The sequence below is a fragment of the Podarcis raffonei genome, chromosome 1 (assembly GCF_027172205.1).
Source record: "Podarcis raffonei isolate rPodRaf1 chromosome 1, rPodRaf1.pri, whole genome shotgun sequence".
In the NCBI taxonomy this organism is placed as follows: Eukaryota; Metazoa; Chordata; class Lepidosauria; order Squamata; family Lacertidae; genus Podarcis; species Podarcis raffonei.
Window position 1 is genome coordinate 73,747,406 of NC_070602.1, and position 24,954 is coordinate 73,772,359.

The 24,954-nt window shown below is 43.9% G+C and overlaps 1 protein-coding gene across 1 annotated transcript in view; it reads right to left on the reverse strand.

Moving 5' to 3' along the window:
* CD81 (CD81 molecule) overlaps positions 1–24,954 on the reverse strand; it is a 57,020-nt gene that overhangs the window by 14,314 nt on the left and 17,752 nt on the right. Inside the window, exons 2-4 of the mRNA XM_053393818.1 lie at positions 16,870–16,984; positions 3,661–3,758; positions 581–655 (exon numbers count right to left, since the gene is read on the reverse strand). Coding sequence (XP_053249793.1) covers positions 581–655; positions 3,661–3,758; positions 16,870–16,984 — 288 coding nt within the window. The remainder of the gene's footprint in view (positions 1–580; positions 656–3,660; positions 3,759–16,869; positions 16,985–24,954) is intronic.

Sequence of the window (24,954 nt, forward strand, 5' to 3'; positions counted from 1 at the left end):
GGTCTTCTCCAGGGAGTCTTCTCTTCTCATGAGGTGGCCAAAGTATTGGAGCCTCAGCTTCACGATCTGTCCTTCCTGTGAGCACCCAGGGCTGTTGTATACCACCCCAAATTCCTAACCTAGCTTCACTGTAAAGTTTTGGGAGTAATCACCAGCTCCCTGTGCCAAATTAGATGTTAAAAAGAGGGCCTGGTCTTATTTTCCTTGCAATGCATCAAATGTAAACTACGTGGAGGTCAACATGCCAGGCATTTCCTCACATCACTGTCTGAGGGGAGGGAGAGGTCTAGTATGCTGTCACACCTAGGGGCTGGTACATGAAGAAAAACAAGTAAAGGAATACAAAACAGCCTGGTCATTTATAAATATATTTTTGGGCATCCAGCCTAACCTACCCTCAACAAGGGGTTTTGTGAGGAGAAACTACGTCACTTTGCAAACTTAATAGGTTTTGGCCTAGGACACTCATGCCACATAAAAAATGTTGGCCTTTAAGGTACCATGAGATTCTTTGTCGTGCTGGAAACTTACCGGTTCTGCATAAATATACATTATGAATCCTCCTAATGAATCCCCTTACCTGATCCTTATGAACGAAGCCCCAGATTCCAGCAGCCACTTCACAAGCAAACAAGATTACGAGGCATGTGAAAAACTGTGAAGAAAACAGATCAGATAAGAAAAGAAAAGGAAGTAGTGCTCTCCAGTAACAGAAAATGACTTTGGTAGGAGTGTGCAAATACATTTAAGGGGGTGTCAAGAGTATGGGACGCGGGTGGCGCTGTGGGTAAAAGCCTCAGCGCCTAGGGCTTGCCGATCGAAAGGTCGGCGGTTCGAATCCCCGTGGCGGGGTGCGCTCCCACTGCTCGGTCCCAGCGCCTGCCAACCTAGCAGTTCAAAAGCACCCCCGGGTGCAAGTAGATAAATAGGGACCGCTTACTGGCGGGAAGGTAAACGGCGTTTCCGTGTGCTGCGCTGGCTCGCCAGATGCAGCTTTGTCACGCTGGCCATGTGACCCGGAAGTGTCTCCGGACAGCGCTGGCCCCCGGCCTCTTGAGTGAGATGGGCGCACAACCCCAGAGTCTGTCAAGACTGGCCCGTACGGGCAGGGGTACCTTTACCTTTACCTTTACCAAGAGTATGAGATTAAAAAGGGTCAATAGTGAACTTCATGAATGGAGAGCCATCACTATCTCACCAGGACAATAGTGGCCTCTTTGAGAAACCACAAATCAATGTGTATTCCACATCCCCATAGAGTTCATTTCCAAGGGAATGCATTCTGCTTCTGAGCCTTCCATTTAAGGCTGCTGTCTCATTGTAAACAGTGGCTCAGTTGGCAAGCAATGCTAAATCATGGTTTTGTGCATGGGTAGGCTCTGCAGATGTTATAGACTACAACTCTCATCAGCCCAAACCAGCATGGCCAATGGTCAGGGATGATGGGAGCTGTAGTCCACAGCATCTGGAGTGAAGCATCAGATTTATGCACTTCCAACTCCTCCACCTGCAGAGTTTAGTTCTGTTTTTAAAGGATCTCAGCTTACTGCTATGTACAAACCAGAAATCCTGGTTTTTTGTGTGTGTTTTTTTAAAAGCTCCGGCTAGCTTAATAAGGCAGCTTTATAACTCATGGTTTGAAATTGAATTATGACACTGACTAGAGTCTGTTTTGCAGCAAGATATTTGGTTCATATGTCACATGAAGCAGAGAGTCTTTAAACACAGAACAGAACTTGGCAGAAGTTCTCTTCTTGGCCATGCAAAGAGGAAGAAAGCGGTGAGGGAGCACAATGTGCTAACACAGCCAGTAACTAGAAAGACCAGGATAAGTAGCACCAGCACAAAACATTGTGCACTAGCATCACAATGCCAGAAGACAATTGCAAACACTCTGGTGTAGCTGAGAAGCCTTGAGAAAAGGCCTGCTGTAGCAATATCTCAGCAATTCATGCTCATCCTCTAAAAAATGCTGGAACAATGTTATACAGTAGTATATTTTGGAAAGTTGCAGCAAAATCCCACTACTTTTCAGAAAGTCCTCAGACATTTGTCTACAATGCTCAAGGGACAGTTACGAGCAATTGCTACTGAGCACTTCAAGTGCCAGTGGACGTTTTATATACAGAACAGGAGAAATTACAGTGCTTCCCAGAGGACTTGCAATAGCCTGACAGAGCACAAGTAAACAGAGAAGCCAGGGAGTGACAGCTTCATAAGCAACAATGGGGCAGGAGAGTACATGGGACTGTCCACTGAAGTCTCCAAATTGTGATACTCTCACAAGTCTCCAATCAATTTACAAATGTAGACCACATGTAAAGGGGTGAGCTTGAGCATTCCCAGGGCAAGATAGGGGTGTTTATGCAATGAATTATAGCAACACAAAAAGGAGGGTACGTATGCACTCCATCATGGGCAAGAAAGAAAATGCAACCTTAAAAAAGGCAAGAGGCTCCCAAGAGGCAATGATGGTCACCAACTTGGGTGGCTTTTCAAGAGGATTAGACAAATACATGCAGGATAAAACTATCAATGGCTACTAGCTATGATGGCTACGTTCTGCTCCCACTGTGGGAGACTTTATGCTCCTGAATACCAGTCACTGGAAGCCACAGGAGGGGAAGTGCAGTTGTGCTCAGGTCCTACTTGTAGGCTTCCCACAGGCAGCTGACTGACCACTGGAATAGACAGGCCACTGACTTGAACCAGAAGGCTCTTCTTACATTCTTTTTTCCAAAAGAGCACCACTATAAAACAGGGAGGGTGGCAGCCTTGCGACTTTGTGTTTTTAATGCCATGTGTTTTTAATGCCAGACAAGGTGATGCAGCCAATTAAGTTCCAAGTTTAGGGGTTATTTCCCCTAAAACTGCATTCTGCACATTTCAGGCAGCTTTTCTTTTTTAAATTATTGATTGTGGATCTATTTTCCTGGGGCTTGTTCTCTTTGCTATTTGCAAGAGTTCAGCCTTTGTTTTGATTTTGGTCTTCCCTTGGCAGACATTTACTTTCACACAGCACTGACATAATTTTAAAGCAGGGCCAGGCAACCAGCAGCTCTCAGGCCTTGTTTCAAAAGGCCCATGTAAGCAATCCACCCAGGGCTCTGGCAAGAGTGATCTGTCCCACCCTTGGCAGCCTGCTGGGTAGAGAGGATGAGAAGGAAGGAGGCAGGGCAGTGGGGATGGAGGCAGACAGAGAGAGAACATGAATCTCAGAGCACTTCATGAACCAGGCAAATACTACTGTCTCATTTTGTACTAGGACATACTGCTGTTCTCTAGGAGGACAAGGCAATCTTACACAAATAATAATTTAATATTTGGGTAATTTAGATACCTAGAGATACAATAACTAAACCAGGCATGCTTGGCTTTCCCTTTGTCACTGAGGAACATAGTGGCAATATGCTGAGCACCCTTGGGATTTAGATGGTACCACAGAAGTCTTTCACAGACATAAATTGGGATCAAATAAATTGCAGGAGGATTCTACAGTTTCCCCATTTCTTCTGGACAAAAGCTGCCAGCTAAACAGGACCAAAAGTGCACTTAAACCACAGATATGCTTGTCCCCTCAATGGACACCAACCCTTTCTACTGTTGGGTTATCATTAAGGTATTAAGGGAAAAGGCAAGGAAGTAAAAATGGTATCTTACTGTTCCAAGAAGGCACTGTGACTCCTGAATGGCACCATAGCAGCCCAGGAAACCGACAAACATCATCACTGCTCCAACAGCAATCAGGATGTAGATTCCTGCCAGGGAAGACAAAAGGAAGGCACAGGCATCAACGAAGGATGTCTGATCAGAAACAGCTTGTGATGAGGGATGTGCATTTGTTTAATCCAGAACACCACCACTCTACTCACACCAGCAGGGGAGAAAGGGGGGGCAGGCAAAGCCAGCCTGGAGCTGTAGTAGCAATTGAACCCACACCCATCAACTGGGGCTAGCTCAGGATCCATTGGGTCAGTTTTTCCCTGGCCCCAGAACATCCCGTTTTGTGGCTTCCCATGGGCTACTGCCAGCAAGAAGCCTGTCAGTGGGTGAAACAGGAAGCTTTGCAGTAGCAGAGTGAAGATAGTGTCTGTGGGCAGAGGCCAGAACAGATGGTTTGGATGGGGCCAAGAAAGATGGTGGCATGGGTACCTTTATTTTTGTTAACACGCCACTTTTGGATCTGTGCATGCAGATTAAAAAGTATTGGCATGCTATTTTTTCAACACAAGTGAACCAATATTTCAGGCATGATTGGTCAAATTTCTGAATCCTTTTAGTAGTTGCATCCTCTTTCTTGATTTCTGGTGGTTTCCTCTTCAATGAAGCTTGTGGTTGATACTGAACAAGAGGGCAAGTCATTGTTATTTATGCCTGTGTTTTGTTACCAAAAGAGCCCACCCTAGGCCAGCAGGGGGATACTGTAGATAGTTTTCACTCAGGTCCACATATGCAAATAAGGGATGGAAAGTGACGTTCAGTGATTGGATAATTACAGAAAGTTGTTACAGTTGCGTTGTACTGGAGCTCTATATAAGCAGGCTGGCTGAACCCTTCAGTTCAGTTCTCTTCTGGCCTGTGAATAAACAAGAGCTGTTTGAAGAATCGCTGTGTCGTCTGATATGTTCACCCACAACTTAACAGTTGCATCCTCTTTCTTGATTTCTGGTGGTTTCCTCTTCAATGAAGCTTGTGGTTGATACTGAACAAGAGGGCAAGTCATCATTATTTATGCCTGTGTTTTGTTACCAAAAGAGCCTTTCATCACTTTCTATAATGTTCACCTTCTCATTTCACTGCTGCCATTTTCTCTCCCTTTTTCTGTTCCCATATGAAGGGTGCTTCTAAGTTCATTGTCCTTAGATGTGATCAGGAATCCTGAACAATCAGGGACCCAACCATGGGGAGGATTCTAATCATTCTCACCTGAACTTACCTGAAAGACCCCTTTCATACCTTTGCAATGAATGCCTAAATCTAGCTTCTCAGTTCAATATAAGCACCAGAAAGAGGGATGAACTAGCCGGGCCAGCACCAGCCCACAATAATTCAGGGCGCACCACAGAACATGCCCCAGAATCCTCTTTGACATAGCAGCTTCAAATAGGCTCGTTGGCAGTTGAGTCACCATAAAAAGGGTTCTGCAGTGGCCGAAAGTTTTGAACACCACCGTTCAAGAGAATCAGGATGAAGCCAGCATGTTATGAGAGATAAAAATGAAACTGTATGATCAACAATAATGTTCCTATTTATAAATTTCCATGCTACTAACTGGTAACTTAATCAAAAGTCATGGCTGGTTTGCTAGGGAAAGAATGGGGTGGGGGTTATACTTATCCCTGAAAGCAACAGTGCAGCATCAAAGAGTCCTATAGCAATATATAAGGTAAAATTAAAGGGACCCCTGACCATTAGGTCCAATCGTGGCCGACTCTGGGGTTGCGGCGCTCATCTCGCTTTATTGGCCAAGGGAGCTGGCGTACAGCTTCCAGGTCATGTGGCCAGCAGGACTAAGCCGCTTCTGGCGAACCAGAGCAGCGCACGGAAATGCCGTTTACCTTCCCACCGGAGCGGTACCTATTTATCTACTTGCACTTTGACGTGTTTTCGAACTGCTAGGTTGGCAGGAGCAGGGACCGAGCAACGGGAGCTCACCCTGTCACGGGGATTCGAACTGCCGACCTTCTGATCGGCAAGTCCTAGGCTCTGTGGTTTAACCCACAGCGGAAGTTCTAAAAGGATATGTCAAGAACTCCCAGCACCTTGTTAACTGCTGACAATGAAACACTCTAAATCTGACTGTGCCTACAGAATGCCAGCCATGAAGAAAGCCAGCTTGTTACAGAAACTGTCCTAAACTGACAACCTGCCAAGCGCTTGACACAGATGGTGGAGAGGTGGGAGGTGAACAGCTTGCTACTGTAAAACACAGAGTGGGGTGGGGGTGGGGGTGGGAGGGCAGAACTTTACAGTCATATAAACCTGAAGGCTTGTTATAAAACAGAAGATGTCTTTCCATCCCATTTGTTGTGAAGTAACATTCTTCAGAGGGAAAGGAGCTCTGCTTTTAATCTAGAATGGGTTCAAGATGAGAAACGGCAGCCAGCCAATACTAGAGAGGTCTTATGTGGGCCAGGAGGCATCGATCTAATAGGAATGGCATAAACACACTGTCAGGTAGATCGGCAGGAGGCCAGAGGAGAGACAAGGAACCCCACACAAAGACCTTACACAAAAGCTTTCGCAAGCTGCACAATTACTGTTTTGGGGGTGTGCAGCTGAAGATTTATTTTATTTTTTTATTTTTTATTAAAAAAGGAGAGAGAAATGCAAAAACAAAGACAGAAGGTCATCTGTTAGTACTAATATGTGAAAAGGTTTAATCTCTCCTGTATCAGATCATGAAGAAACAAGTAGATTAAGTAGCCGCTTCCCCCCTATAAAATTATCACCTCCAGGCAGAAAAACACCTTTCTAGATAATGCAAATATCCGCAATGAGCACAGAACCAGGCACTGGTGCTATCATTACCAAGCTGCATTATGTAAGGTAGCTCTTTATGGCGTTCTGTAAAAAACACTATCCAGGTGTTTCTAGTAAAAGCCTTCCCTAGCCCTTCTTGAAAACACTAGGCCCTCAACCTGCAACCTTAAGGATGCAAAGCCTACACTCCTAATACGGAGCTGTGGTTTCCTGCTCCTGCCTTACTGGGAGGAGGAGACCTACAGAAAAATCTCCCCTCTCCCCTAGCTGTGCCCTGGCCCTGTGAATTAAGAACTTTCTAGAAAGAGATGCTTTTGGTTTGTAGAACTGTTATTCCTGCATTCTTGTCCCAAAACGCATTTTCTTGAAAAGCAAGTGCCACCCATTTCAACGAGACCTGCCCTTAAGCAGCCATGTTTAGGACTTCAGCGTGGAGAAAGATGAGCTATTACAACCCCAGCAAGGAAGCTTTCCAGTGCCAGGATGTCTGCATTACTAACATTTGTTTTGTGAATCACTGTTAATTACATAATTATCACTGTTTATGCATTTCATTTTCCCGACCTCATTGTTCACACTCTTTATCCCCCCCCAAACCATATGTATATATGCGGTTGCTAACATGTCTTCCCGTTCATCATTCATTTATCCCACACTTTTGTGCATTTCTCTGTGATTTTCCTAACCACAATTCATTGTGTGTGTATATATAGAGAGTGTGTGTGTGTGTTAGTGCATTTGTTGTGCTAGGGCAATAGGGAACTTGAATTTTGCAAACCTAAAGTTAACAGCATGTACCTAAATCCATCCCACAAAATAGTGACAGTCTGGAGGCACCACAAGTCTTCAAGGTTCAACAAGACTCTTGTTTGCACACTGGAAAGGCATCGGTACGCAGCTCCTCCTGACCACCTCAAATTTCTTTGGCATAATTCACAGAAGAAAATAATTCAGGCAGTTAAACTCGAGGAGTTTTCCAATACTCAGTGACTTCATCCTCCTGTTTCTTGACAGGCACCCAAGAGAGTGGAAGCTGTTCCATCCTAAGCAGTGGGATGGAGAGTGGGAAAGAAGTGTGATAATGGAACTGAAGTCAGAAAGCAATAAAATGATTGAGAAGCCTTTGGGAGAAAAGCCAGATTCATTCTAAGACACAGACAGACAGCCTTTATTGAGTTTCTCTTTGTCCCGGAGAGCCAGAGCCAAACAGACAACTGGAGGCAAATAAGAGTGGGACTTTTCTATGCAGTTTTAAAATGAAAACAACAACAAACCTCCCAAGCAGACAGACAATGGCCCCTTGTATCCAACTAAACTGAATTCAGCAAAGTAGAAACTCCTTTTAAGAAAATGTAGCAGGGTAGATTTAATGACATGAGATAAGCCACTTGCGTCTGCAGCATCTGAGCCTGTGGGGAGCATCTCTCTCTCTCCCCCCGAGACTAACCTCTTTATATTGGACACTCTACAGTGAAGAAGTTGTTTTCTCTGCAGGGTAAGTGCTGAGAGTTCACTCTATGTGTGGAACTCCATAAGCAGTTCTGGAGAATTGGGTTGGTCAGCACTGCGTTTCCTTTTTCAGAGAAAAGTAAAACAAAAGACTTCTTGACCCTTCAGTAACTGGGGTGTCTTCCAAATCTCTCTTGGAGCCACCCAATCATTTGAATGCAGACAAATGCTGTTCCATTCAGACACATTTCCTTTATGACCAAACCTTCATTAGAGTCATACTTGTCTCTCGTCAAAAATTGCTTGGCACCCCCCCTCAAAAAAACTGTGCTGTACAACCATTTATTGAAGAGCTACACTTCTGGTGACAGGTGAAACTGCATCTGCCATCAGGATTAGCTCGCACAACTGGGTTTTTAGGATCAGAGCCAAAACCTAGGGTGTGAAGACAGATCCATCTCCTCAGTCTTCAGCCCAGAAAACAGGCAATAAATGCATCCACAGAAACTCTAGGAATGCTGGAATCATCTGGCTATATCTCTTCCTGCTCACACCTGCCAATTTCAGTACCTGGTGTTGTCAAACAGGCAAGAGAAGGAACAAGGCAAAGTTTAGGAAGAGCACTCTCTTTATTTCCTGACCACGTTCTTACTCTTTTCATGTTTTACAGACAACATAATCAAAGAAAGGGAACATACAATTATTTCTGAGAGGGGTAGTGTGGCTAGAGCCCAAGTTTGATTTCTTCTTAAACTGTGGAGGCTGGGAACTTAAGAAGAATGGGATAGGAAAATATGTAGCAGCAAGATTGCTGGGACCATCTTGGCCACCTCTTAGTGCAGACCCAGGTCACTGAGCCTGAGCTTCCATAGCTGCCACTCATCATGAACCACCATTGACAGGACTGGCAGCAACAGCAGCAGATATGTTCTATGCTTATGATAATATTTTATTCTTGTTAATTGTGCTGTTTTAAATATGCATTTTATATTTGATTTCCTATAGTAATGTTTCCTTTCAGGTTTTTCTTAGAAAACTTTGCTGCGTTAAATGTGCATTCTGTGGTTGACCTGCTTTGTAATGTTCTGTTTAGAAATCTTTAAGACAACATTTTAGTTTCCTGTTAACTATGTTGCTTTGAATGGGTATACTTTACATTTGACATTCTCTAGGAATGTTTTGTTCTGGATTGTTTTATTTGATGTTTTAATGTGTTGTAAAGCACTGTTTGTTTCTTAAAAATATAAAGTGGTAAAGAAATGAAATGAATACTACGTCTACCACTATTACAGGTTAAGTGTTTTCCTTCACTTAACCAGGACATTTCCTCCAAGTAGTAGAACCAGGAACTGTAATAAGACTTTTACACGGAAACTCCCCATATAGTTGTAGTGATCCACACCCTGAATATGTCTACAGGTAAGCCTACTCCAGCCTTCTCAAGTGATACAAGTAGGAGTAGGAGAAAAGTCTACTCCTTGCTTTCCCCTGCCTTCCTGAGAAGAACTTTCTACACTACATGGAGCCTATCTTGTACCGAAAGAATGCTATCTGGCAGGAAATCATTCCAGATGTTCTCTGGAGAATCTCACATCATGAGTATTCCTCCTCCAGTAACTTTCCCCACCCGCCGTAGCTCCACGACAAAAAAGACAAAACTCTGAAGCCAAACTTTCTGTACTTTAGGTAAAAGTATACAATCACAATGGGATCACAATGTAATTCCAACAAACTGATTAGGAGATCTCTCTCTGTACACAAAGACACATGAGAAAAAAATTTAGAAATAATAAATTTAGAGTGTATACTAAAAAAGCATCAGTGAATAATTTATAGGATCCCTTCTATAGTCATGCATATATATATATATATATATATATATATATATATATATATATATATAAATGTGTGAACCTTAAGTTCAAAAAAGTGACGGAAATTGCAAGATGGGCAGACATACTGAGGGAGGGCACATGTCCTTCAGCAGCTCAGCCGAGTGGGAGCAGTCAGCAGCTCTCTTATTTTGGACTCTGTGCTATTTGCATACTCTTTCAGATTCATTTGCTATCTCTATTCTTGGTGAAAGGGGAGAGAAGATGGGAAGTCCCTGCTGAGGAGGAGGTGGGAAGTCCCTGCTTCTACCTTTTTATGAGAAGAAGAACTTTGGTTATTTTGCAGTCATGAACAAGTTCCGCATATTGCTGCAGCTGCAATGGCAATGTCAAGCCCAGCCATGGGGAAGACCTCCCAGGTATCTGGTGTTCTCTGGCTACTAAGAGTCAGCCCTGGACAGTCCAAGCAGTCAGCTCTGGAGAAAAGCCTGAAATTCAAGTCTTCCTGAAACCAACCAACTGATTAGGAGAGCTACAATTTTAAAGAAAAATGAAAAAAACAAAGTTGTTCTTCATATTTCACAGGTTTTTAGACTGGATGCATTGTTTTACGATGGATGCATTGCCCAGAACTCCATGTTCAGCCCACAGGAGCCAAGGGGGAAGAACGTTGCAAAACTGACAAATCAAAGGAAAAGTCTATTTAGAATTAATGCATACAGGGCATAGGAAGGTCAAAGGAAGGTGGAAAAGGAGCATGCAGTAAATCAATACTGGGAAGCTATTTAGTCCAACAGTTATGTTGCATCTATGTGCCTAAAACAGGACCCTCTTGTCTAATCTGTCTCAGAGTGGTTTAACCATCAATCCCTCTCCCCAAGGAACTCTCTAGCTCTGTGAGGGGAATAGGGGTCTCCTAACAACTCTCAAAACCCTTAACAAATCACAGTTCCCAGGATTCTTTGGAGGGGGGGCAGTAGCCATGACTGGTTAAAATTGTATAATTCTACTTTAAATGTATGGTACATATTCATTTTCTTTTACTTTCTTGCATGCCCTCTAGCTGTTCAAATCAACCCATGAAGATGTTAGTCGATTCTGGGGCAAACTTACAACCCACCACTGATCTTTAAATCTGTCATGCTCCCCCACAAAACTATGGATGGAATTTGTTTTCTTCTGTAACATGGGAGCCAAGAACACCTGTATCTCTAGCTTTCTGGTGATGGAGAAGCAAGCAGCAGGTAGCCTAGCTTTTCTTAGCCTTTTCCTACCAAGCTTGCTGATTCTGTTTGCTGTTCCTGCCTGGTGGGTTGCAGTGGCCTAAGAAGGAAACAACCCACCCCCAAGGAAAATGCTGTGTGTACAAGCAGTCTCAGAATAGTACAGGCCGACTGGGGTGGAGCTTTCCTTGGCTGGGTGGAGAGCACTGCTCAGCTCCCTTAAGTCAAGTGTCTGGTCCTTGGCACTGCATCCTTCCATAGGATAGCTTCCCTTTTGGCAACCCCCCAAAGGTAGCAGCTCCTTAAGCAAGGACTCTTAGGGAAGGGCGAGTAGGGCTGAGAAGGAGGGACAGCCCAAACCTTGATGACACACATACAGCTCTCACCCCCAGATCATTCAAGGGAGAAATTCCTTAAATAAAAATGACTCCCAAGCCAAGTTTCCTCTGTAACAGGGGTAACCAGTGCGGTTCAGGTCTTGTTCAATTACAACAGCCATTTTCCCCTGACCCTTCGCCATGCTGGCTGGAGCTGATGAGAGCAGAGATATTGGGGTCCAGTCCTTCTCTTCCAGGGCTGTTTCTACATTTGTCACCAGGGGGACATATAAAAAACACATGGGAACCATAATTCAGACCTATCAGCTGTGAATGCATTTTGCAATTCAAAGTCAGGATATTTCTGTCTTATAACCAGAGTTCATAAAGTTGTTTGCATCTACCTTCTAAGCCCCATTGAATTCACTGTGATAAATATGCTTAAGCATTTATGCATCTGACGTTGAAACCAGAGCAATTTAAAAAAGAACCAGTAGAAATAGGATGAAAGGAAACAGGTGTTAGGAAATAAGAGGCCCATTGCTTCAAGTCTGTAAGTCTGCATCTGCACTCCAAATGCCTATATATATATATATATATATATATATATATATATATATATTTCTAAAAGTTAGAAATAATTTTAGCCACCCAACTATTTGGGATATCCATAGCATAAAAATGTTTTACAGCTAGAATGCCTCATGGAGTAATGATTTGGTGCTGTGACACAGAACCAGGTGTGCAGGGTCTGGAAAAAACAACAACAACAACAGGGAAAGCAACAAGTTGCTGCAGGAAACTCTTGCATTTACTATAGGGCTCTAGCACCTATGGAGTACATGGCATGTGTCCACTGGGATCCATAACTGACCGGCTGTATAGACCTGAACAAGAACCAGAATCAACCAAGGCACCATGCCAATTTAAACAAGCAGTCAAAGCAAATGTTGGGAGAAAATACTAGGAGGATGCATCTTCATGACAGGTTATATATATTCTGGCAGGGGCAGAGAGACACCCTGATCTCAAGCTTTTTTATGAGCTGGGGGATACATTAACCAAGACCGCAGCTACTGCCCATTGTAGCAATGGCTTCGTAGCCAGATACCATTGTGGAAAGGCCTTGGGACTGTATCATTGAGGGTAAAGCTTCTCTTTTTCTGCCCTCATCTGCCGCCCTCCATTTCACATCGCTGCCCGGCCCTTCCCTCCTCCACTCCCAGGAGAAGGAACTCTTCTTTCTCTAGCTGACGGTAAACAGGCGCCGTAGCACGAAGGCCCAGCTTTCACAGCCAGAGCTGCAGTGGAAGGAGGGGGCGGGGAAACACACAAACACACACACAACCTCCTGCTAGCATTGAAAAAGACATCCAGCTGCTCCACTCACTCTGCCAAGATAGGAATGAGGAGCTGCCGAAGAACAAACACAGAAAGCAGCATAGGGGTGGGAGGCTTCTCTGCAGCCAGGCAGGGAGCTCCATTTCTGGGAAGGGAGATGCAGCCATCCCGCACAGACACACCCAGCACACACACCACAAATGTCTGCCCCTAGTCGGCTCCTAATCCTCACAGCTGCCTGTTGCTTCCCACTCACTCCGCACTGCATCCTCCATCCGTGGCTCGTAAGGGCTTTGGCAAAAGTGATCGCACTGAGCTGCTCCTCCTCCTCCTACCCAGTTATTACTTCCTCGCCACTGTGCTGATCTCAGTACACTACAAACCCACTCCCTCAAAATGGTCGCTTCAGAGGCCATCTCATGTCGGCAAAGCCAGCTATCAAAACACAGCTTGTTAGCACAGGGCTGGTAGCAGGCTGCACACTCTACCCTGAAAGTTAATGCTGTCTTCTCTCCCTTATAGCCCAAGGCTCCGATGGAACTTAAAAACCACAGGATTCAGCAGATGGAACATACAGTACTCCTTGAAAGCTCAGCTTTTATTTTTTAAACGTTTCTAGAATTCACAGTTGAAGAGGGGAGGGAAAATATTGCTTGCGTGCTGGCATGTTTGTTGAAAACAAGAAGAGGGAAAGATTTGGGGTGTGGGGTGTGGGGTGGGGGGTGGGAGGGAGGGAAGTTTTTCAGCACAGCTCACAGTTCATGCATCTTCTAACAAGCTGAAAGTTCCCCTTCCTTCGTCCCCACACCCTCACAAGAGAAATGAAACAACACGTTCCATATGCTGTGACCTCCCCTCTCCTTTCGGATTGCAGAAGCAGACCAATTAAGCAACATGCATGTGAATTTGCAAATGTGTCCTAATATACAGTACGGAGGATATTTTATGCAGAGGACAGCTCTATGTTGAGTTCTAACATGCAGAAATGAGAAATGATACAAGGGATGTGGAAGCAGAGCAGCACATATCCTTAAGTTCACTGGACAACATTCCTCTTTTCCTCTCTCTTTGTGAACCAGGAATAGCCAAGTGGAGTGGAGTCACTAGAGCAAAGCAGGGTGTGGCAAGTCTGGAAACAAATCTTTCAATTAGAAGCCATCAGAGGCTCCAGACTTGGGGAGCCTCGGGTTGAGAACAGTTGAACAAAATGGTCTGCTATTTATTACTGAATGGAAATTAAAAAACAACCCTGAGGAATCCAAGCAGCGCCTTTTCTGCATGATTCTCACACAGCAACATGTTGGCAGCTCCACAAGAGGGTGGGCCAAGAAGCTAATTCAGCTGCGCTTTTAAAACTCTTGTCACTCACAGCTCTGCCATATCAGCTTCTATTAATAAGGTATCTGAGCTTCTCTTGCTCACACCCACACACGGCAGGCATATTAGGAATACTTCCAATGTTACTAGGAAGCAGATTAGCAGATTGCTGGATGTTTAACAAATACTGGCAAAAGAGAGAGATAGACAGTGCTTCCTTCTGTAGGGCAGAAATTCTGGAGAAATAACCTGCTGACCACATCACACCACTTCCTGGACTTTCTGCCTTCTGTTTCCATGCTGTTCCGCATCCACGACACAGGACTCAAAGCCTTCATATTCTCCCAGTCAGTGCAAAAAGCAAGTGGGCAGCATGCAAAAAACCAAATCATGGAAATAGGCATTGAGGCACACATCAGTGCTGGTGGCGCTGCCAAGCTGTGTGAGGAAACTGGGATACCAAAAGCAGATGCTCTGCACAGCTTAATGCGCTGTAAGCTTTGGACTGCTGCTCCTGCAGGGATGGATGATTCCAAAAAAGGGCTCTGCTTCTGAGCAAGTCAGCAGTCTGGCTGATTTACTTACAAAAATGAGAGAGATCATATTAAGCCTAAGTACACTTATCCAGGCAGGCAAGCCTGGAGAACATGAGTCACGTTGATCACTGCAATTGAAGACAGCTGCTCTGCATCCTCCTCAGCAGAGCCATAGCTCCTCACCATTCAGAGGCTTGGAGCAAGAGCCGCATGCAAGCAAAGGTCTAGCAGGGGTGAATGTTGGTAATCTTTGGTAATATGGTGCGCCCTGAGCAAGGCCAAAATTGGGCACTCCCAAATGAATTTTGCGCCACCTCGGCTCAGCACCCTGTGCAGGGGAACCGCCCACACTGCCCTAAATCCAGTGCTGGTTGCAGGGATGTCTAGGATCCTGAAGCAAGTGATTCCTTCCTCTCTCACCAGCCAAGTGCCCCCTCCAAGTGGACCCTCACTGGCCTGCATTGCATTTGTAGGTCTCCTTGTGCCTTGCTGCCCCAACGTCCCAATGTGGTTTTGGAAGAAAGCGCTGGGACTTTTGCTATGTTTTCCTGTTACTTTAGGACAGGTAGTCAAAGAGAGAGTTCCTGTTCTATTCCTCTTCTAAAACCAGCGTGGGATTTACTAACCTGCCCACCCCCAACAAATCCGTAGAGCAGGAACAGAGAAAACTTGTGGCATGCCAGAAGTTGCTGGACCACAACTGCCATCATCCCTGACCACTGGCAATGCTGGCTAGGAATGATGGAAGTTGGGAGTCCCAACAACATCTGGAGGGCCACAAGTTCCCCTCACGCTCAGCAGCAGGTGGTATGCATAGAACTTTATGCAGATTCAGCTGTGGGAAAAGATGACTGTGCTTGAATGTCTGCCCCCACCATATCCCAGAACTCAACACATTCAAGAAATGCTTGCCTTTGAGCAAAATACTCGCTGTACAAGAGGATCAACCTTCTCTTTTCCATTTGGTTCAACAATATTGAAGCATATTTATCAAACTAGCCTCCTGCTTTTTGATAAAAGGCTCTAAAAGCTCTTCAGTTTGTATAAATCAAGATAATGTCACTTCCAACAGTGCCTTACATAAAAGGGCTACCATTTATCCTAAATTTGTCAAAGGTTGCTCAAGAGCCTTGCAATTCAAATCTGAGCATTTTTATTCAATTTTTACAATCAACAGCCTTCCCTGTAACCGAAGTTCTCTGAGCAGTTTACAGGGATTAAAACCAAACGAAAAGTACAACAAAATGAAAATAAAACAAGGGTAACACAATTATGACCAGTCATAGTCCTGTTTTCCATCAGCCATTAAAGAACTCATCTCAGACAGCCAAGCAGCTTACTTCTATAAAGCAGCTAAACCAGGAGTGGGAAACCTCACCCAACCTGAATGTGGCCCTTCAGTTCTCTCCATTTGGCCCTCAGAACTCTCCTCAGGTCACATCTCTGGCCCTACTTCACATAGGAATGTGTCCCTGAGCTCTAATAAAGCTTCTGGTTTGTCTGTGTGGAGGGCAGAGAAGGGTGTGCGAGTGTGTGTGCAGAAACTTCACAGGTGGTGAAATTTACATGTGTTCCTCTGGCCACTTTGGCCTCTGCTCTCACCCACCACTGCCATGTGGCCCACAGATGGTTGCCCAAAAGGGAATGCAGCCGTTGGGCTGAAACATGATCTCTCAGTGCTTGAGACTGACTAATGGTAAATGCACACAAGGACACCAGAGCAAAGCAACCTATGGCGGGTGGAATGTTAAAGAGTCAGGACGTAGACTTCAAAAGTGGTGGTGGTGGGGTCAGAAGATGAGGAGAGGAGAACAGGAATGTCAGGGATATGGTACAATGTAATAAGGTATTCCTACGGACAGGTGCTCTGTTAGGTTACTGATAACAATGCAGAAGTTTCTGCTGTAGCTGATTCACCTCTTAAACTGAGAAGTGCCACAGATATAGGCACTTTGTCAGATTCTGGGGGTTTGAGTTTTGGACACTACACAATTATTTCGCATGTGCTTTTAGCACAGAGCATGATACGAAGCTCCAAAAGGGGCTAGGAGATGGTCTGCACTCTGTAACCCAAAGCTCTGTTTGCAGGTTAGTTCAAACTAGCCTGGATTATATACTGTGTCCAAAAGCAAAAAGTCAACAGAGTCACCACTGCACCACTTTCAGTAGGAAGTTTAGTTTAGTTATAATATGTATGTTTGCCATTATAGAAAATAGCTATTCTCTCTTCTTTTTCTTCTCCTTCTTTTTTGCATTGCTTTATTAAGGGCAGATAATGTTCCAGAGAGCTGTTGAGGAACAAACCGCATTTCCACCCCATCTCATTCTTACAACATTCCAGCCCCCTCCAGCCCCCATGGTTCCTGCTTACCAACGTAGTATGTGCTAGGAGCCGGCTGGTCATCTAGCCTCGATTCCAAGATGCTTGAGGTCTGCGAATCGTGACGAAGCCACAATGCCACACCTAGAATTATTCCTCCTGCCAGCTGAAAAGAAATTTAAGAAGGCAGGTTAACATGACCTCTTCAAATAAATGGGGGAAAAGAGATTGCTCATGCCATAAAATGATTCACCAAAACATTCCAAACCTCGTCACACACCCAAGATGCACCAAACACCCAGGAAAATTTGTGCAGGGTCTGTGAGATGGGATGAGGGATAAGAAGAAGAAGAAGAGTTTGGATTTGATATCCCGCTTCATCACTACCCGAAGGAGTCTCAAAGCGGCTAACATTCTCCTTTCCCTTCCTCCCCCACAACAAACACTCTGTGAGGTGAGTGGGGCTGAGAGACTTCAAAGAAGTGTGACTAGCCCAAGGTCACCCAGTAGCTGCATGTGGAGGAGCGGAGACGCGAACCCGGTTCCCCAAATTACAAATCTACCGCTCTTAACCACTACACCACACTGGCTCTCAAGAGATTAAATGAGGTTACAGTTTTGTTTAAAAGACCTCATCTGTACCAAACACATATCCAAACACAATCCTCAGGTTGAATTAGTCATTCATTTCCCTCCAGCAACCCAAATGAGACACTTATCGATAGGGTTCTTTTCATCCCAGTGCGATTAGAAAGTTATGTTTGAATCTATGTCCTAGTGTATCAGCTGGGGGCTACATTAGCACATAATTAATGACAATGGCACTCAAGTAGCAGAAGAGCATTTCCAGTGCCTTAACTACCAAAAGTGTGTTTGTTGTGAAGCATCAGAAAATGTGCGAAGTGTAGTATGGCTCAAAGAATTTCATTTCATGAAGACCCTATGCTAGGATACTTGTACTGATGATTGTGTCATATTCTTTAAAATATATAGGCAATGATTGATGAAGCTACAGGTGTCGCTGAATAATCTTGCTACTGATCATGGGGTGGAGTCTCAGCATCTTGAATCATTCTTGCACATCCCCATGATACACCTTTTTTTTTAAAAGTATACTTAAACTGGCTACTTTTAGCTTTAAGGATATTAAAGTAGCCAGCTTAAGCAGTCTTTTTGAAATGTGTGTTTGTATTTTTTTCTTTTTTGTACTTTCTTCCAAGCAGAACAGGAAACATTACATAAAGGGGTAGGGGTAAAATTAAGGTACTCCTGACCGTTAGGTCCAGTCGCGGATGACTCTGGAGTTGCGCGCTCATCTCGCTCCATAGGCCAAGGGGGCCAGTAATTTGGGGTGAGGAGGAGAAAAGGCAAGAGAGCGAAAAACACGGTTGCACTAACAGAAGTCTTTGCAGAGATGTCCACTAGTGAGGCTCATTAGATGAAAGCCCCAGGGTAGCTTTTTGAAGGAAGTGACATAGATTTTGCAAAGAGAAGTTAGACACTGGCCTTGTTTTCATGTCACAATATGCCACAACCAATTTGGGGACATCCAGACTTGCCCTTGCCCCACCACTTTCACCCAAGGAAGCCTGATCTTTACCACTGAATCAGAGCAAACATCAATAGGATTTTCTTGGGACCGATGCTTCCTCCAATTTATTGCTAAAGAGTAGGTTTTCCAAGGAAAAGTGGTGGGGGAAGGGCAAAACTGCTTGAACCCATGCCTAGAAAGTACATGACAATCAGAAACCACTCAGACTCACGCTTTCTAGGCATGGGACCAGAACAAGTCTAGACGAGCCCTATGCTGTATACTGTTCTAAGTACCAATGTGCCTCCTTCCTGCCATGGGCTTCTCCCTCATGGAGCACCTTTGGGGCTCAAAAAAGTCACAGCGTGGCTTCTCATTATTTTTATTTTTCAAATTTATTTTGTCAGGTGTGTCCAACTAGCAGTATGCTAGAAATAACCTAAGAACAAACCTTGGTTGATTTCTGGCTTACCACATGCGGTTTGTTTGAAGCAAGCAAGCAAGCAAGCAAGCAAGCAAGCAAGCAAGCAAGCAAGCAAGCCATAGTCTGGATACGGACAACACCAAAAGCCACAAAGAACAGCCACACACTCATCCACTCCTATTTGTACACTCATAGTAAGGTGAACATGGAGTGGTGGATACAATCAACCTGGCCACCACTTACTTCATCCTTCTGCCACCACTCTCCTCTTCCTCCTCATTTTTAGCCTTGCAACAACACAGCCTCTATATTTTAACTGCATAATTCAGGTGTGCACCGAAGCGCTGTAATGCACCTGGCATAAGGTGATGCTGTGGGAACTTGGGGTTGTGCCGCAAAAACATTATCATTTCCCCACATCTCTGTAGCTTTCTGCAGTGCAACGTTCTTTCTCTGAGATACCAGACCAGGATTATAGTCGCGCAGTTTTTCCCATAGCTTCTTCCATTCAAGGAGTGGTATTTTCAAAAGCAAGGCAATTCAAAAATCATGGCAACTGAGTCTAGTTTTGCAAAATACAGTGGTACCTCAGGTTAAGTACTTAATTCGTTCCGGAGGTCCGTACTTAACCTGAAACTGTTCTTAACCTGAAGCACCACTTTAGCTAATGGGGCCTCCTGCTGCCGCCGCGCCGCTGTCGTGCGATTTCTGTTCTCATCCTGAAGCAAAGTTCTTAACCCGAAGCACTATTTCTGGGTTCGCGGAGTCTGTAACCTGAAGCGTATGTAACCTGAGGTACCACTGTAAACATGGTATGAAGGGTATTTAAATTTGGACTCCAAAAGACACTGAACAGCTGAGAGAAGAAAAGTAAAAAGAGACAAAAGTATGGGAAATGCCCGGGCCAAGCTTGTTAAAAGGGGTATGTGGTACAGCTGCACTGAATCTCCCTCTGCAGTACAGAAAGAAAGAAATCACGCTAAAGAAGATGGAAGCAGAGTTTAGTATTATACATTGCTGTTTGTGAGGAGCATTCCCCTCCCTCCCATCTTTGAATGTGATTTAAAGGCACAGTGTGTACACATGTGGCAAGTCCACCATAATTCTGGCTTCTACTTCACCATCTGACAAACAAAACAACAGCCCTGAGCTGCTCATAAAAAAGAAAAAACCCAAGAGGAAAACTAAACACTGGCGCAGACTGCAATTTTGCTTTTTCCACTCAGAGTCGGCAAGAATTCTGACAAATTGAAAACAAACTGCAATGGGCCTGATCTTTGGCATACTGTTTTTTCCAGTTGCTGTTCCAGGTGTCCAATTCTGCTTTCCATATTCCAAATAAGATAATGCTTCAGCTGCCTGAGCAACACCGCAGAGCTAGAAAACAGTGCAATGTCCCGTTTCTCATGGGAAAACTGGTGGGAGGCAAATGGGTGATGTCTGCAGCAGAGCACAAATGTAACACTTGCCCCATGTACACACGTCACAGTCACCAAAGCGTCTCATTCTTCTTCTCTCTTTTAAAGAAAGTTACCAAAGTCAGTCTCTCCTGCTCAGAATTTTTAAAAAATGGTATATTCAAGCATGTAGATTTTGTAAAGAACACACACCAAATCTTTACTACTTTATGAGATATACATCCAATAAATACATTGCATGCAATGTCAAATTTTATGTATTGTTTTTATGCAGATTTTATGTATTGTTATATACATTCTAACTTATTGTCCACTGCTTTATACAAAGCTACCCTCCCCTTCCATTCTGCAAATGGATGGAGCTTCTGACAGCCCCCCCCCCCCGCACATTGACATACCGTATTTTTCACTCCATAAGATGCACTTTTTTCCTTCTAAAAGGTAAGGGGGAAATGTATGTGTGTCTTATGGAACGAATGTGTGGTCCCTAGCAGTGGCGGAGCTGGGGACTTTGGTTCCCGGAGCGGCAGGGGCGTAGCATCCTAATGGTGGTACCCACACGAGCGGGTGGGGAGAGGCGAGGTGGGGGAAGAGGGCTTTAGAACACTCTTTAGAGTTCCCTCCGTCTGAGGGGCTCTGTGATTTGGATGAGAGCAGCCAGGAGCCAGTGCGGAGGGGGATCTTTATCCCTCATGCGCTCTGTATTTTCCCCCCTTGCTTTCCTCCTCTAAAAACTAGGTGCGTCTTATGGTCAGGTGCGTCTTATGGGGCAAAAATAAGGCACTTTATACTTGTCATGAGCAAAAGACTTTGTGTTTGCTTACATGTGTCCACACATAAGCAGTACGGTCCATGCTTCAACAGGACAGCCCCCTAATTAAAACCCTTCCAATATGATCTACTGAAACATGCTTCAACTACTTTTAAAGCCAGCAGAATACTAGCAAGAATTAGAATACATACTACAGAATGGATCAGGAAGATAACAGTGTTGCTCAGCATAATTAGATGAAAAGGAGATAGAGGAGGGTGGAAATATCAGCAGGTTGTGGTGGGAAAATGGGACCACAAACTGTAGACAGACAGAAAGGCAGCTGGAGAAGCCCGTTATACACTTTTAAATCCAGCTTCCTAGATAAACATAATGTGGATACAGCCTGTAAATATGTCCTTGATTTCTGTTCATTTTTATTCTCAAACAGAGTCTTCTGTCAAAATTTCAAAAGGATTCAGAGGATAAATCTCCTGTCCTTATGCCAAAGATATCTATTTGCAAAGTCCCACTTATTGCAATGCAACTTCTCTTCAAGTATATGTGTGTAGGATTGCAACCCAAAAACTTGATCCTAACCATGTTTTACTTGGACGTAAGTGCAAGTTAAGATTGCAGCCCCAGATATACTGTGTCTTAGAGAAACCCTGCATTCACCCTTCCTGTTTACACTACAATGTTTTAGCACCAAAAAAGGCGGCATTGAAATAGAATGTGATTACCACAACAACCTGCTACATTTAATTGTTTTCTGTGCAGATGGATTCGCCGCACCCTGCATCTGATCTCTGAAAGTCTACCCCGAGAAAATTCACCAGAGTCCAGTTCACCAAATTCCAAGTTATTTAATTCAGCAGCACCTATACATAGAACCTTCTCTTTGGTAACTATCAGAACCAGATTTTGTACGCTCATTTAATAAGACATTTGCTTCAGTGGGCTTAGTGAAACCACCCTCACTTATGGCTCTTTCAACAAGAAGAAAACAGACTACCAAGCAGGGAAGGCAATTTATTCCTGTAAGCGTCAGAGAAGTTGCTGCTAGGGGGAGTGAAAAATCTGGATACCAAACTCATATCTGCATCTGGCTCTTTAAGACTAATGAAGGTTTCGGAACATGGGAAAGATGCCATGAAATATCCTAGCAACTTCCTTCACTTAGAGCAAAGTGCAGCCTTTATTTCACTTGTGCTGAAGGAACACTTAGAGCAAAGTGCAGCCTTTATTTCACTTGTGCTGAAGGAAGAGCTCAACGTTTTGGTCAGAACTGTGAAATCTCACAGGAACCTTGTGGTAACTGGTAGCAGATATGCATGCATGCAAGAGGTAACTGTCCATTGTGCGATGCATGCGATCAAGATTATTAGGGAGGCATTGTTAACATGGCAATCCCAAGCCAGACAATTTTAATTAATGCCAGTAAATCAGAATGTGAGGTTATAAACAAAGAGATAACCTATAATAGGACATGGGGTCTCCCCCTTTTTTCTTTTCTTTTACAAAACATGCATTTTAAACCCCTTTATATCCTCTCAGAGCACTCAAGCACTGTATAGCATTAATCACATCTAAAAATTATTTTATATCCAGTGTGCAATTTGCAGTTCTGTGGGGAAAGCAGCTTTGGACAAAGGGAGGGTAGCAGGGACTGAGAGAGAAGCAAATGATTTTGCCCTACACCCAGAATTATCCACAACCCTTCCTTATATGTTGCAGCATAGAGACTATTCTCAAAAATGAAAGTGCCTTAGAACTTTGTGTGTTTTTTTCTCTATAACCAATGATCTGATCTCTTTGAAATTTTACACAGAGAACAATACCGCAAAAATGAAAAACAAGCCTGCGCTTTTGAAAAAAACAACCCTGTAATAACCAACATTATTTTAGATTTTAAGATGAACTTTGTTTCATTAATTTTTTCTATTACAGCTATGGATTGTAGGAAAGTTGTACCCAGTAGCCATTTTCCCCCCACGATGTCCAAAAAACACAAAATTTTGTTCCAAGACATAAGAGACCCAAAGATTTTATTCTTTGCTGAGAAAGAGCATGTCTTTGCAATAATTTTCACCATCAAAAACTTTTGATTGCATTGTGCCCTAACGCTGAAAATTTAGGCTTTCTAAACCTAGTTTTTCCATCAAAAAAGCTACATTTATACATTTTTAAGGCATTTATAAAATCTTTTGAGTGCTGCTTTATTTTTTCCTAAAATCCTCATCAAGTTATTGATCTCTCTGTAAAATTTCAACGAGATCTGATCATTAGTTATGGAGAAAAAAGATAAAATGCACACAAGGCCGAGGATCTCAAGAGGGACAGAAACACAGATTTCACGAAACTTTGAAATTCTATAAAATTAAAACTGTTTGAGACAGAGGGGGTTTCTTTCAACCATAAGGGAATGGTGTACACCAAGTTTCATCAAAATCCCAGATGGTGGGTGGCATGACCACGTTGAACTGACATGGAATGACCCTTCTAGAGCATTAGCAGAGTGTGTTGTTTTTATAGTAACAGAATAACAAATCTTGTGATACCTGTAAGGCTTAACATTTAATTGTGAAATAAGTTTTCCTGGGCTAAGGCTGCAATCTGAACCCCTCTCCTGATTGTGATGGCTTTGGGGAGGGGGTTAGATTGGTACATAGTCACCTCTGTGCCAAAATCTGCCAGCAGAAAGGAGCATTTATGGGAGGTGGGGGCTCTGCTATGGCAGCAGCCCCAAATTCTGTCCTTCTAGGTAGGAAGCTACTGTAATGACGGATGTCAATGTGAACTTTTTCTGTGGTTTGTTCTTGTAGATCATGGCATCAGGATAATAGGCATAACTTGATATTATGAACTCTCTAGACCCTGCTACTAGTCCTTATCTTAAATGTGAGCTGGAAAGTATGCATAAGTATCCTGATTTCCTACTACTTAATAATAGTATTGGTGCGCTAATCCTCCTGTAAGATCCCCCACCCCCCACATAAGACAGTAAGTCCTTTAGAGAACTCCAAAGGTAAACTCGTGATTCAAAGTGTATTCAGATAACCAGAATCATGTCCTTTCCACTTCAACCTTATTGGTGTAAACAGAGTGGTGACAGACAGGAACTTGCAGGAAATAAACAATTGTACAAAGACATAGAAAGGTTGCAACACTCACACATTCAGGAAACCCCTCCCCTGTCCACAGAGTTACACTGGGCCAGAGTAATGCTTAAACCCCAGATTTTCGATGGCTGCACAGCTCACAGCTCCAACAAGACCCTCTTTTTGCCCTACACTTTCAAGGACCAGCTTCAGACTTCTGTGGACCAAGGAATGGGTCTGCCTTACTGACACAGAATACTGAACGGGAGGCAAAAAGCAGAGTTCTCCATTCCTGACTTGCTCTCTAGGTACTTCAGGTCAGGTATACATCCCCACTTCCCTTTTCTTCTTTTCCCGTGGGTACTATGGCAGACTGCCATGCTCATTCTCCAGGACTCGGGGTAATTCTGCCCAGTATCTCAGTAGAATGTTTGTGGGCAGACAGCTCTGCCCAAGTCTACAAAGTTAAATGCTTCTTCCTAGTAAGAGTGACTTACCAGAAAGTAGCCCACTTATGGAGTGCTCTCCTCCCCAGGGAGGTGCAGCTTTCATCTATGCCATTATGGCACCAGGCAAATTATATTATATTATAGGAGGTTTTTAATCTATGATGGAACTGTATCTCTTTTTTTCAGGACTGCCACTTGAGTTTACTATTTCTTAACAACATTTTACTGTTTTTGCTTTAAAATGTATGCCACTCTGTGAAAGTTTCTTAATGGAAAGGCATGACAGAAAATGGAAAATTGGGTGTTAAACCAGGGGTCGCCAACCTAAGGCTCACGGAGGCTGTTTAACCGGCCCATGAGCCACCCCCAAACCGAGTCCACACGCGCTGCGCTAAACCGGCGCGGCATGGGGACTCTCTTCCACGGCTCCGGAAAACGCTTCAGCTCATGCCAAGATACCGA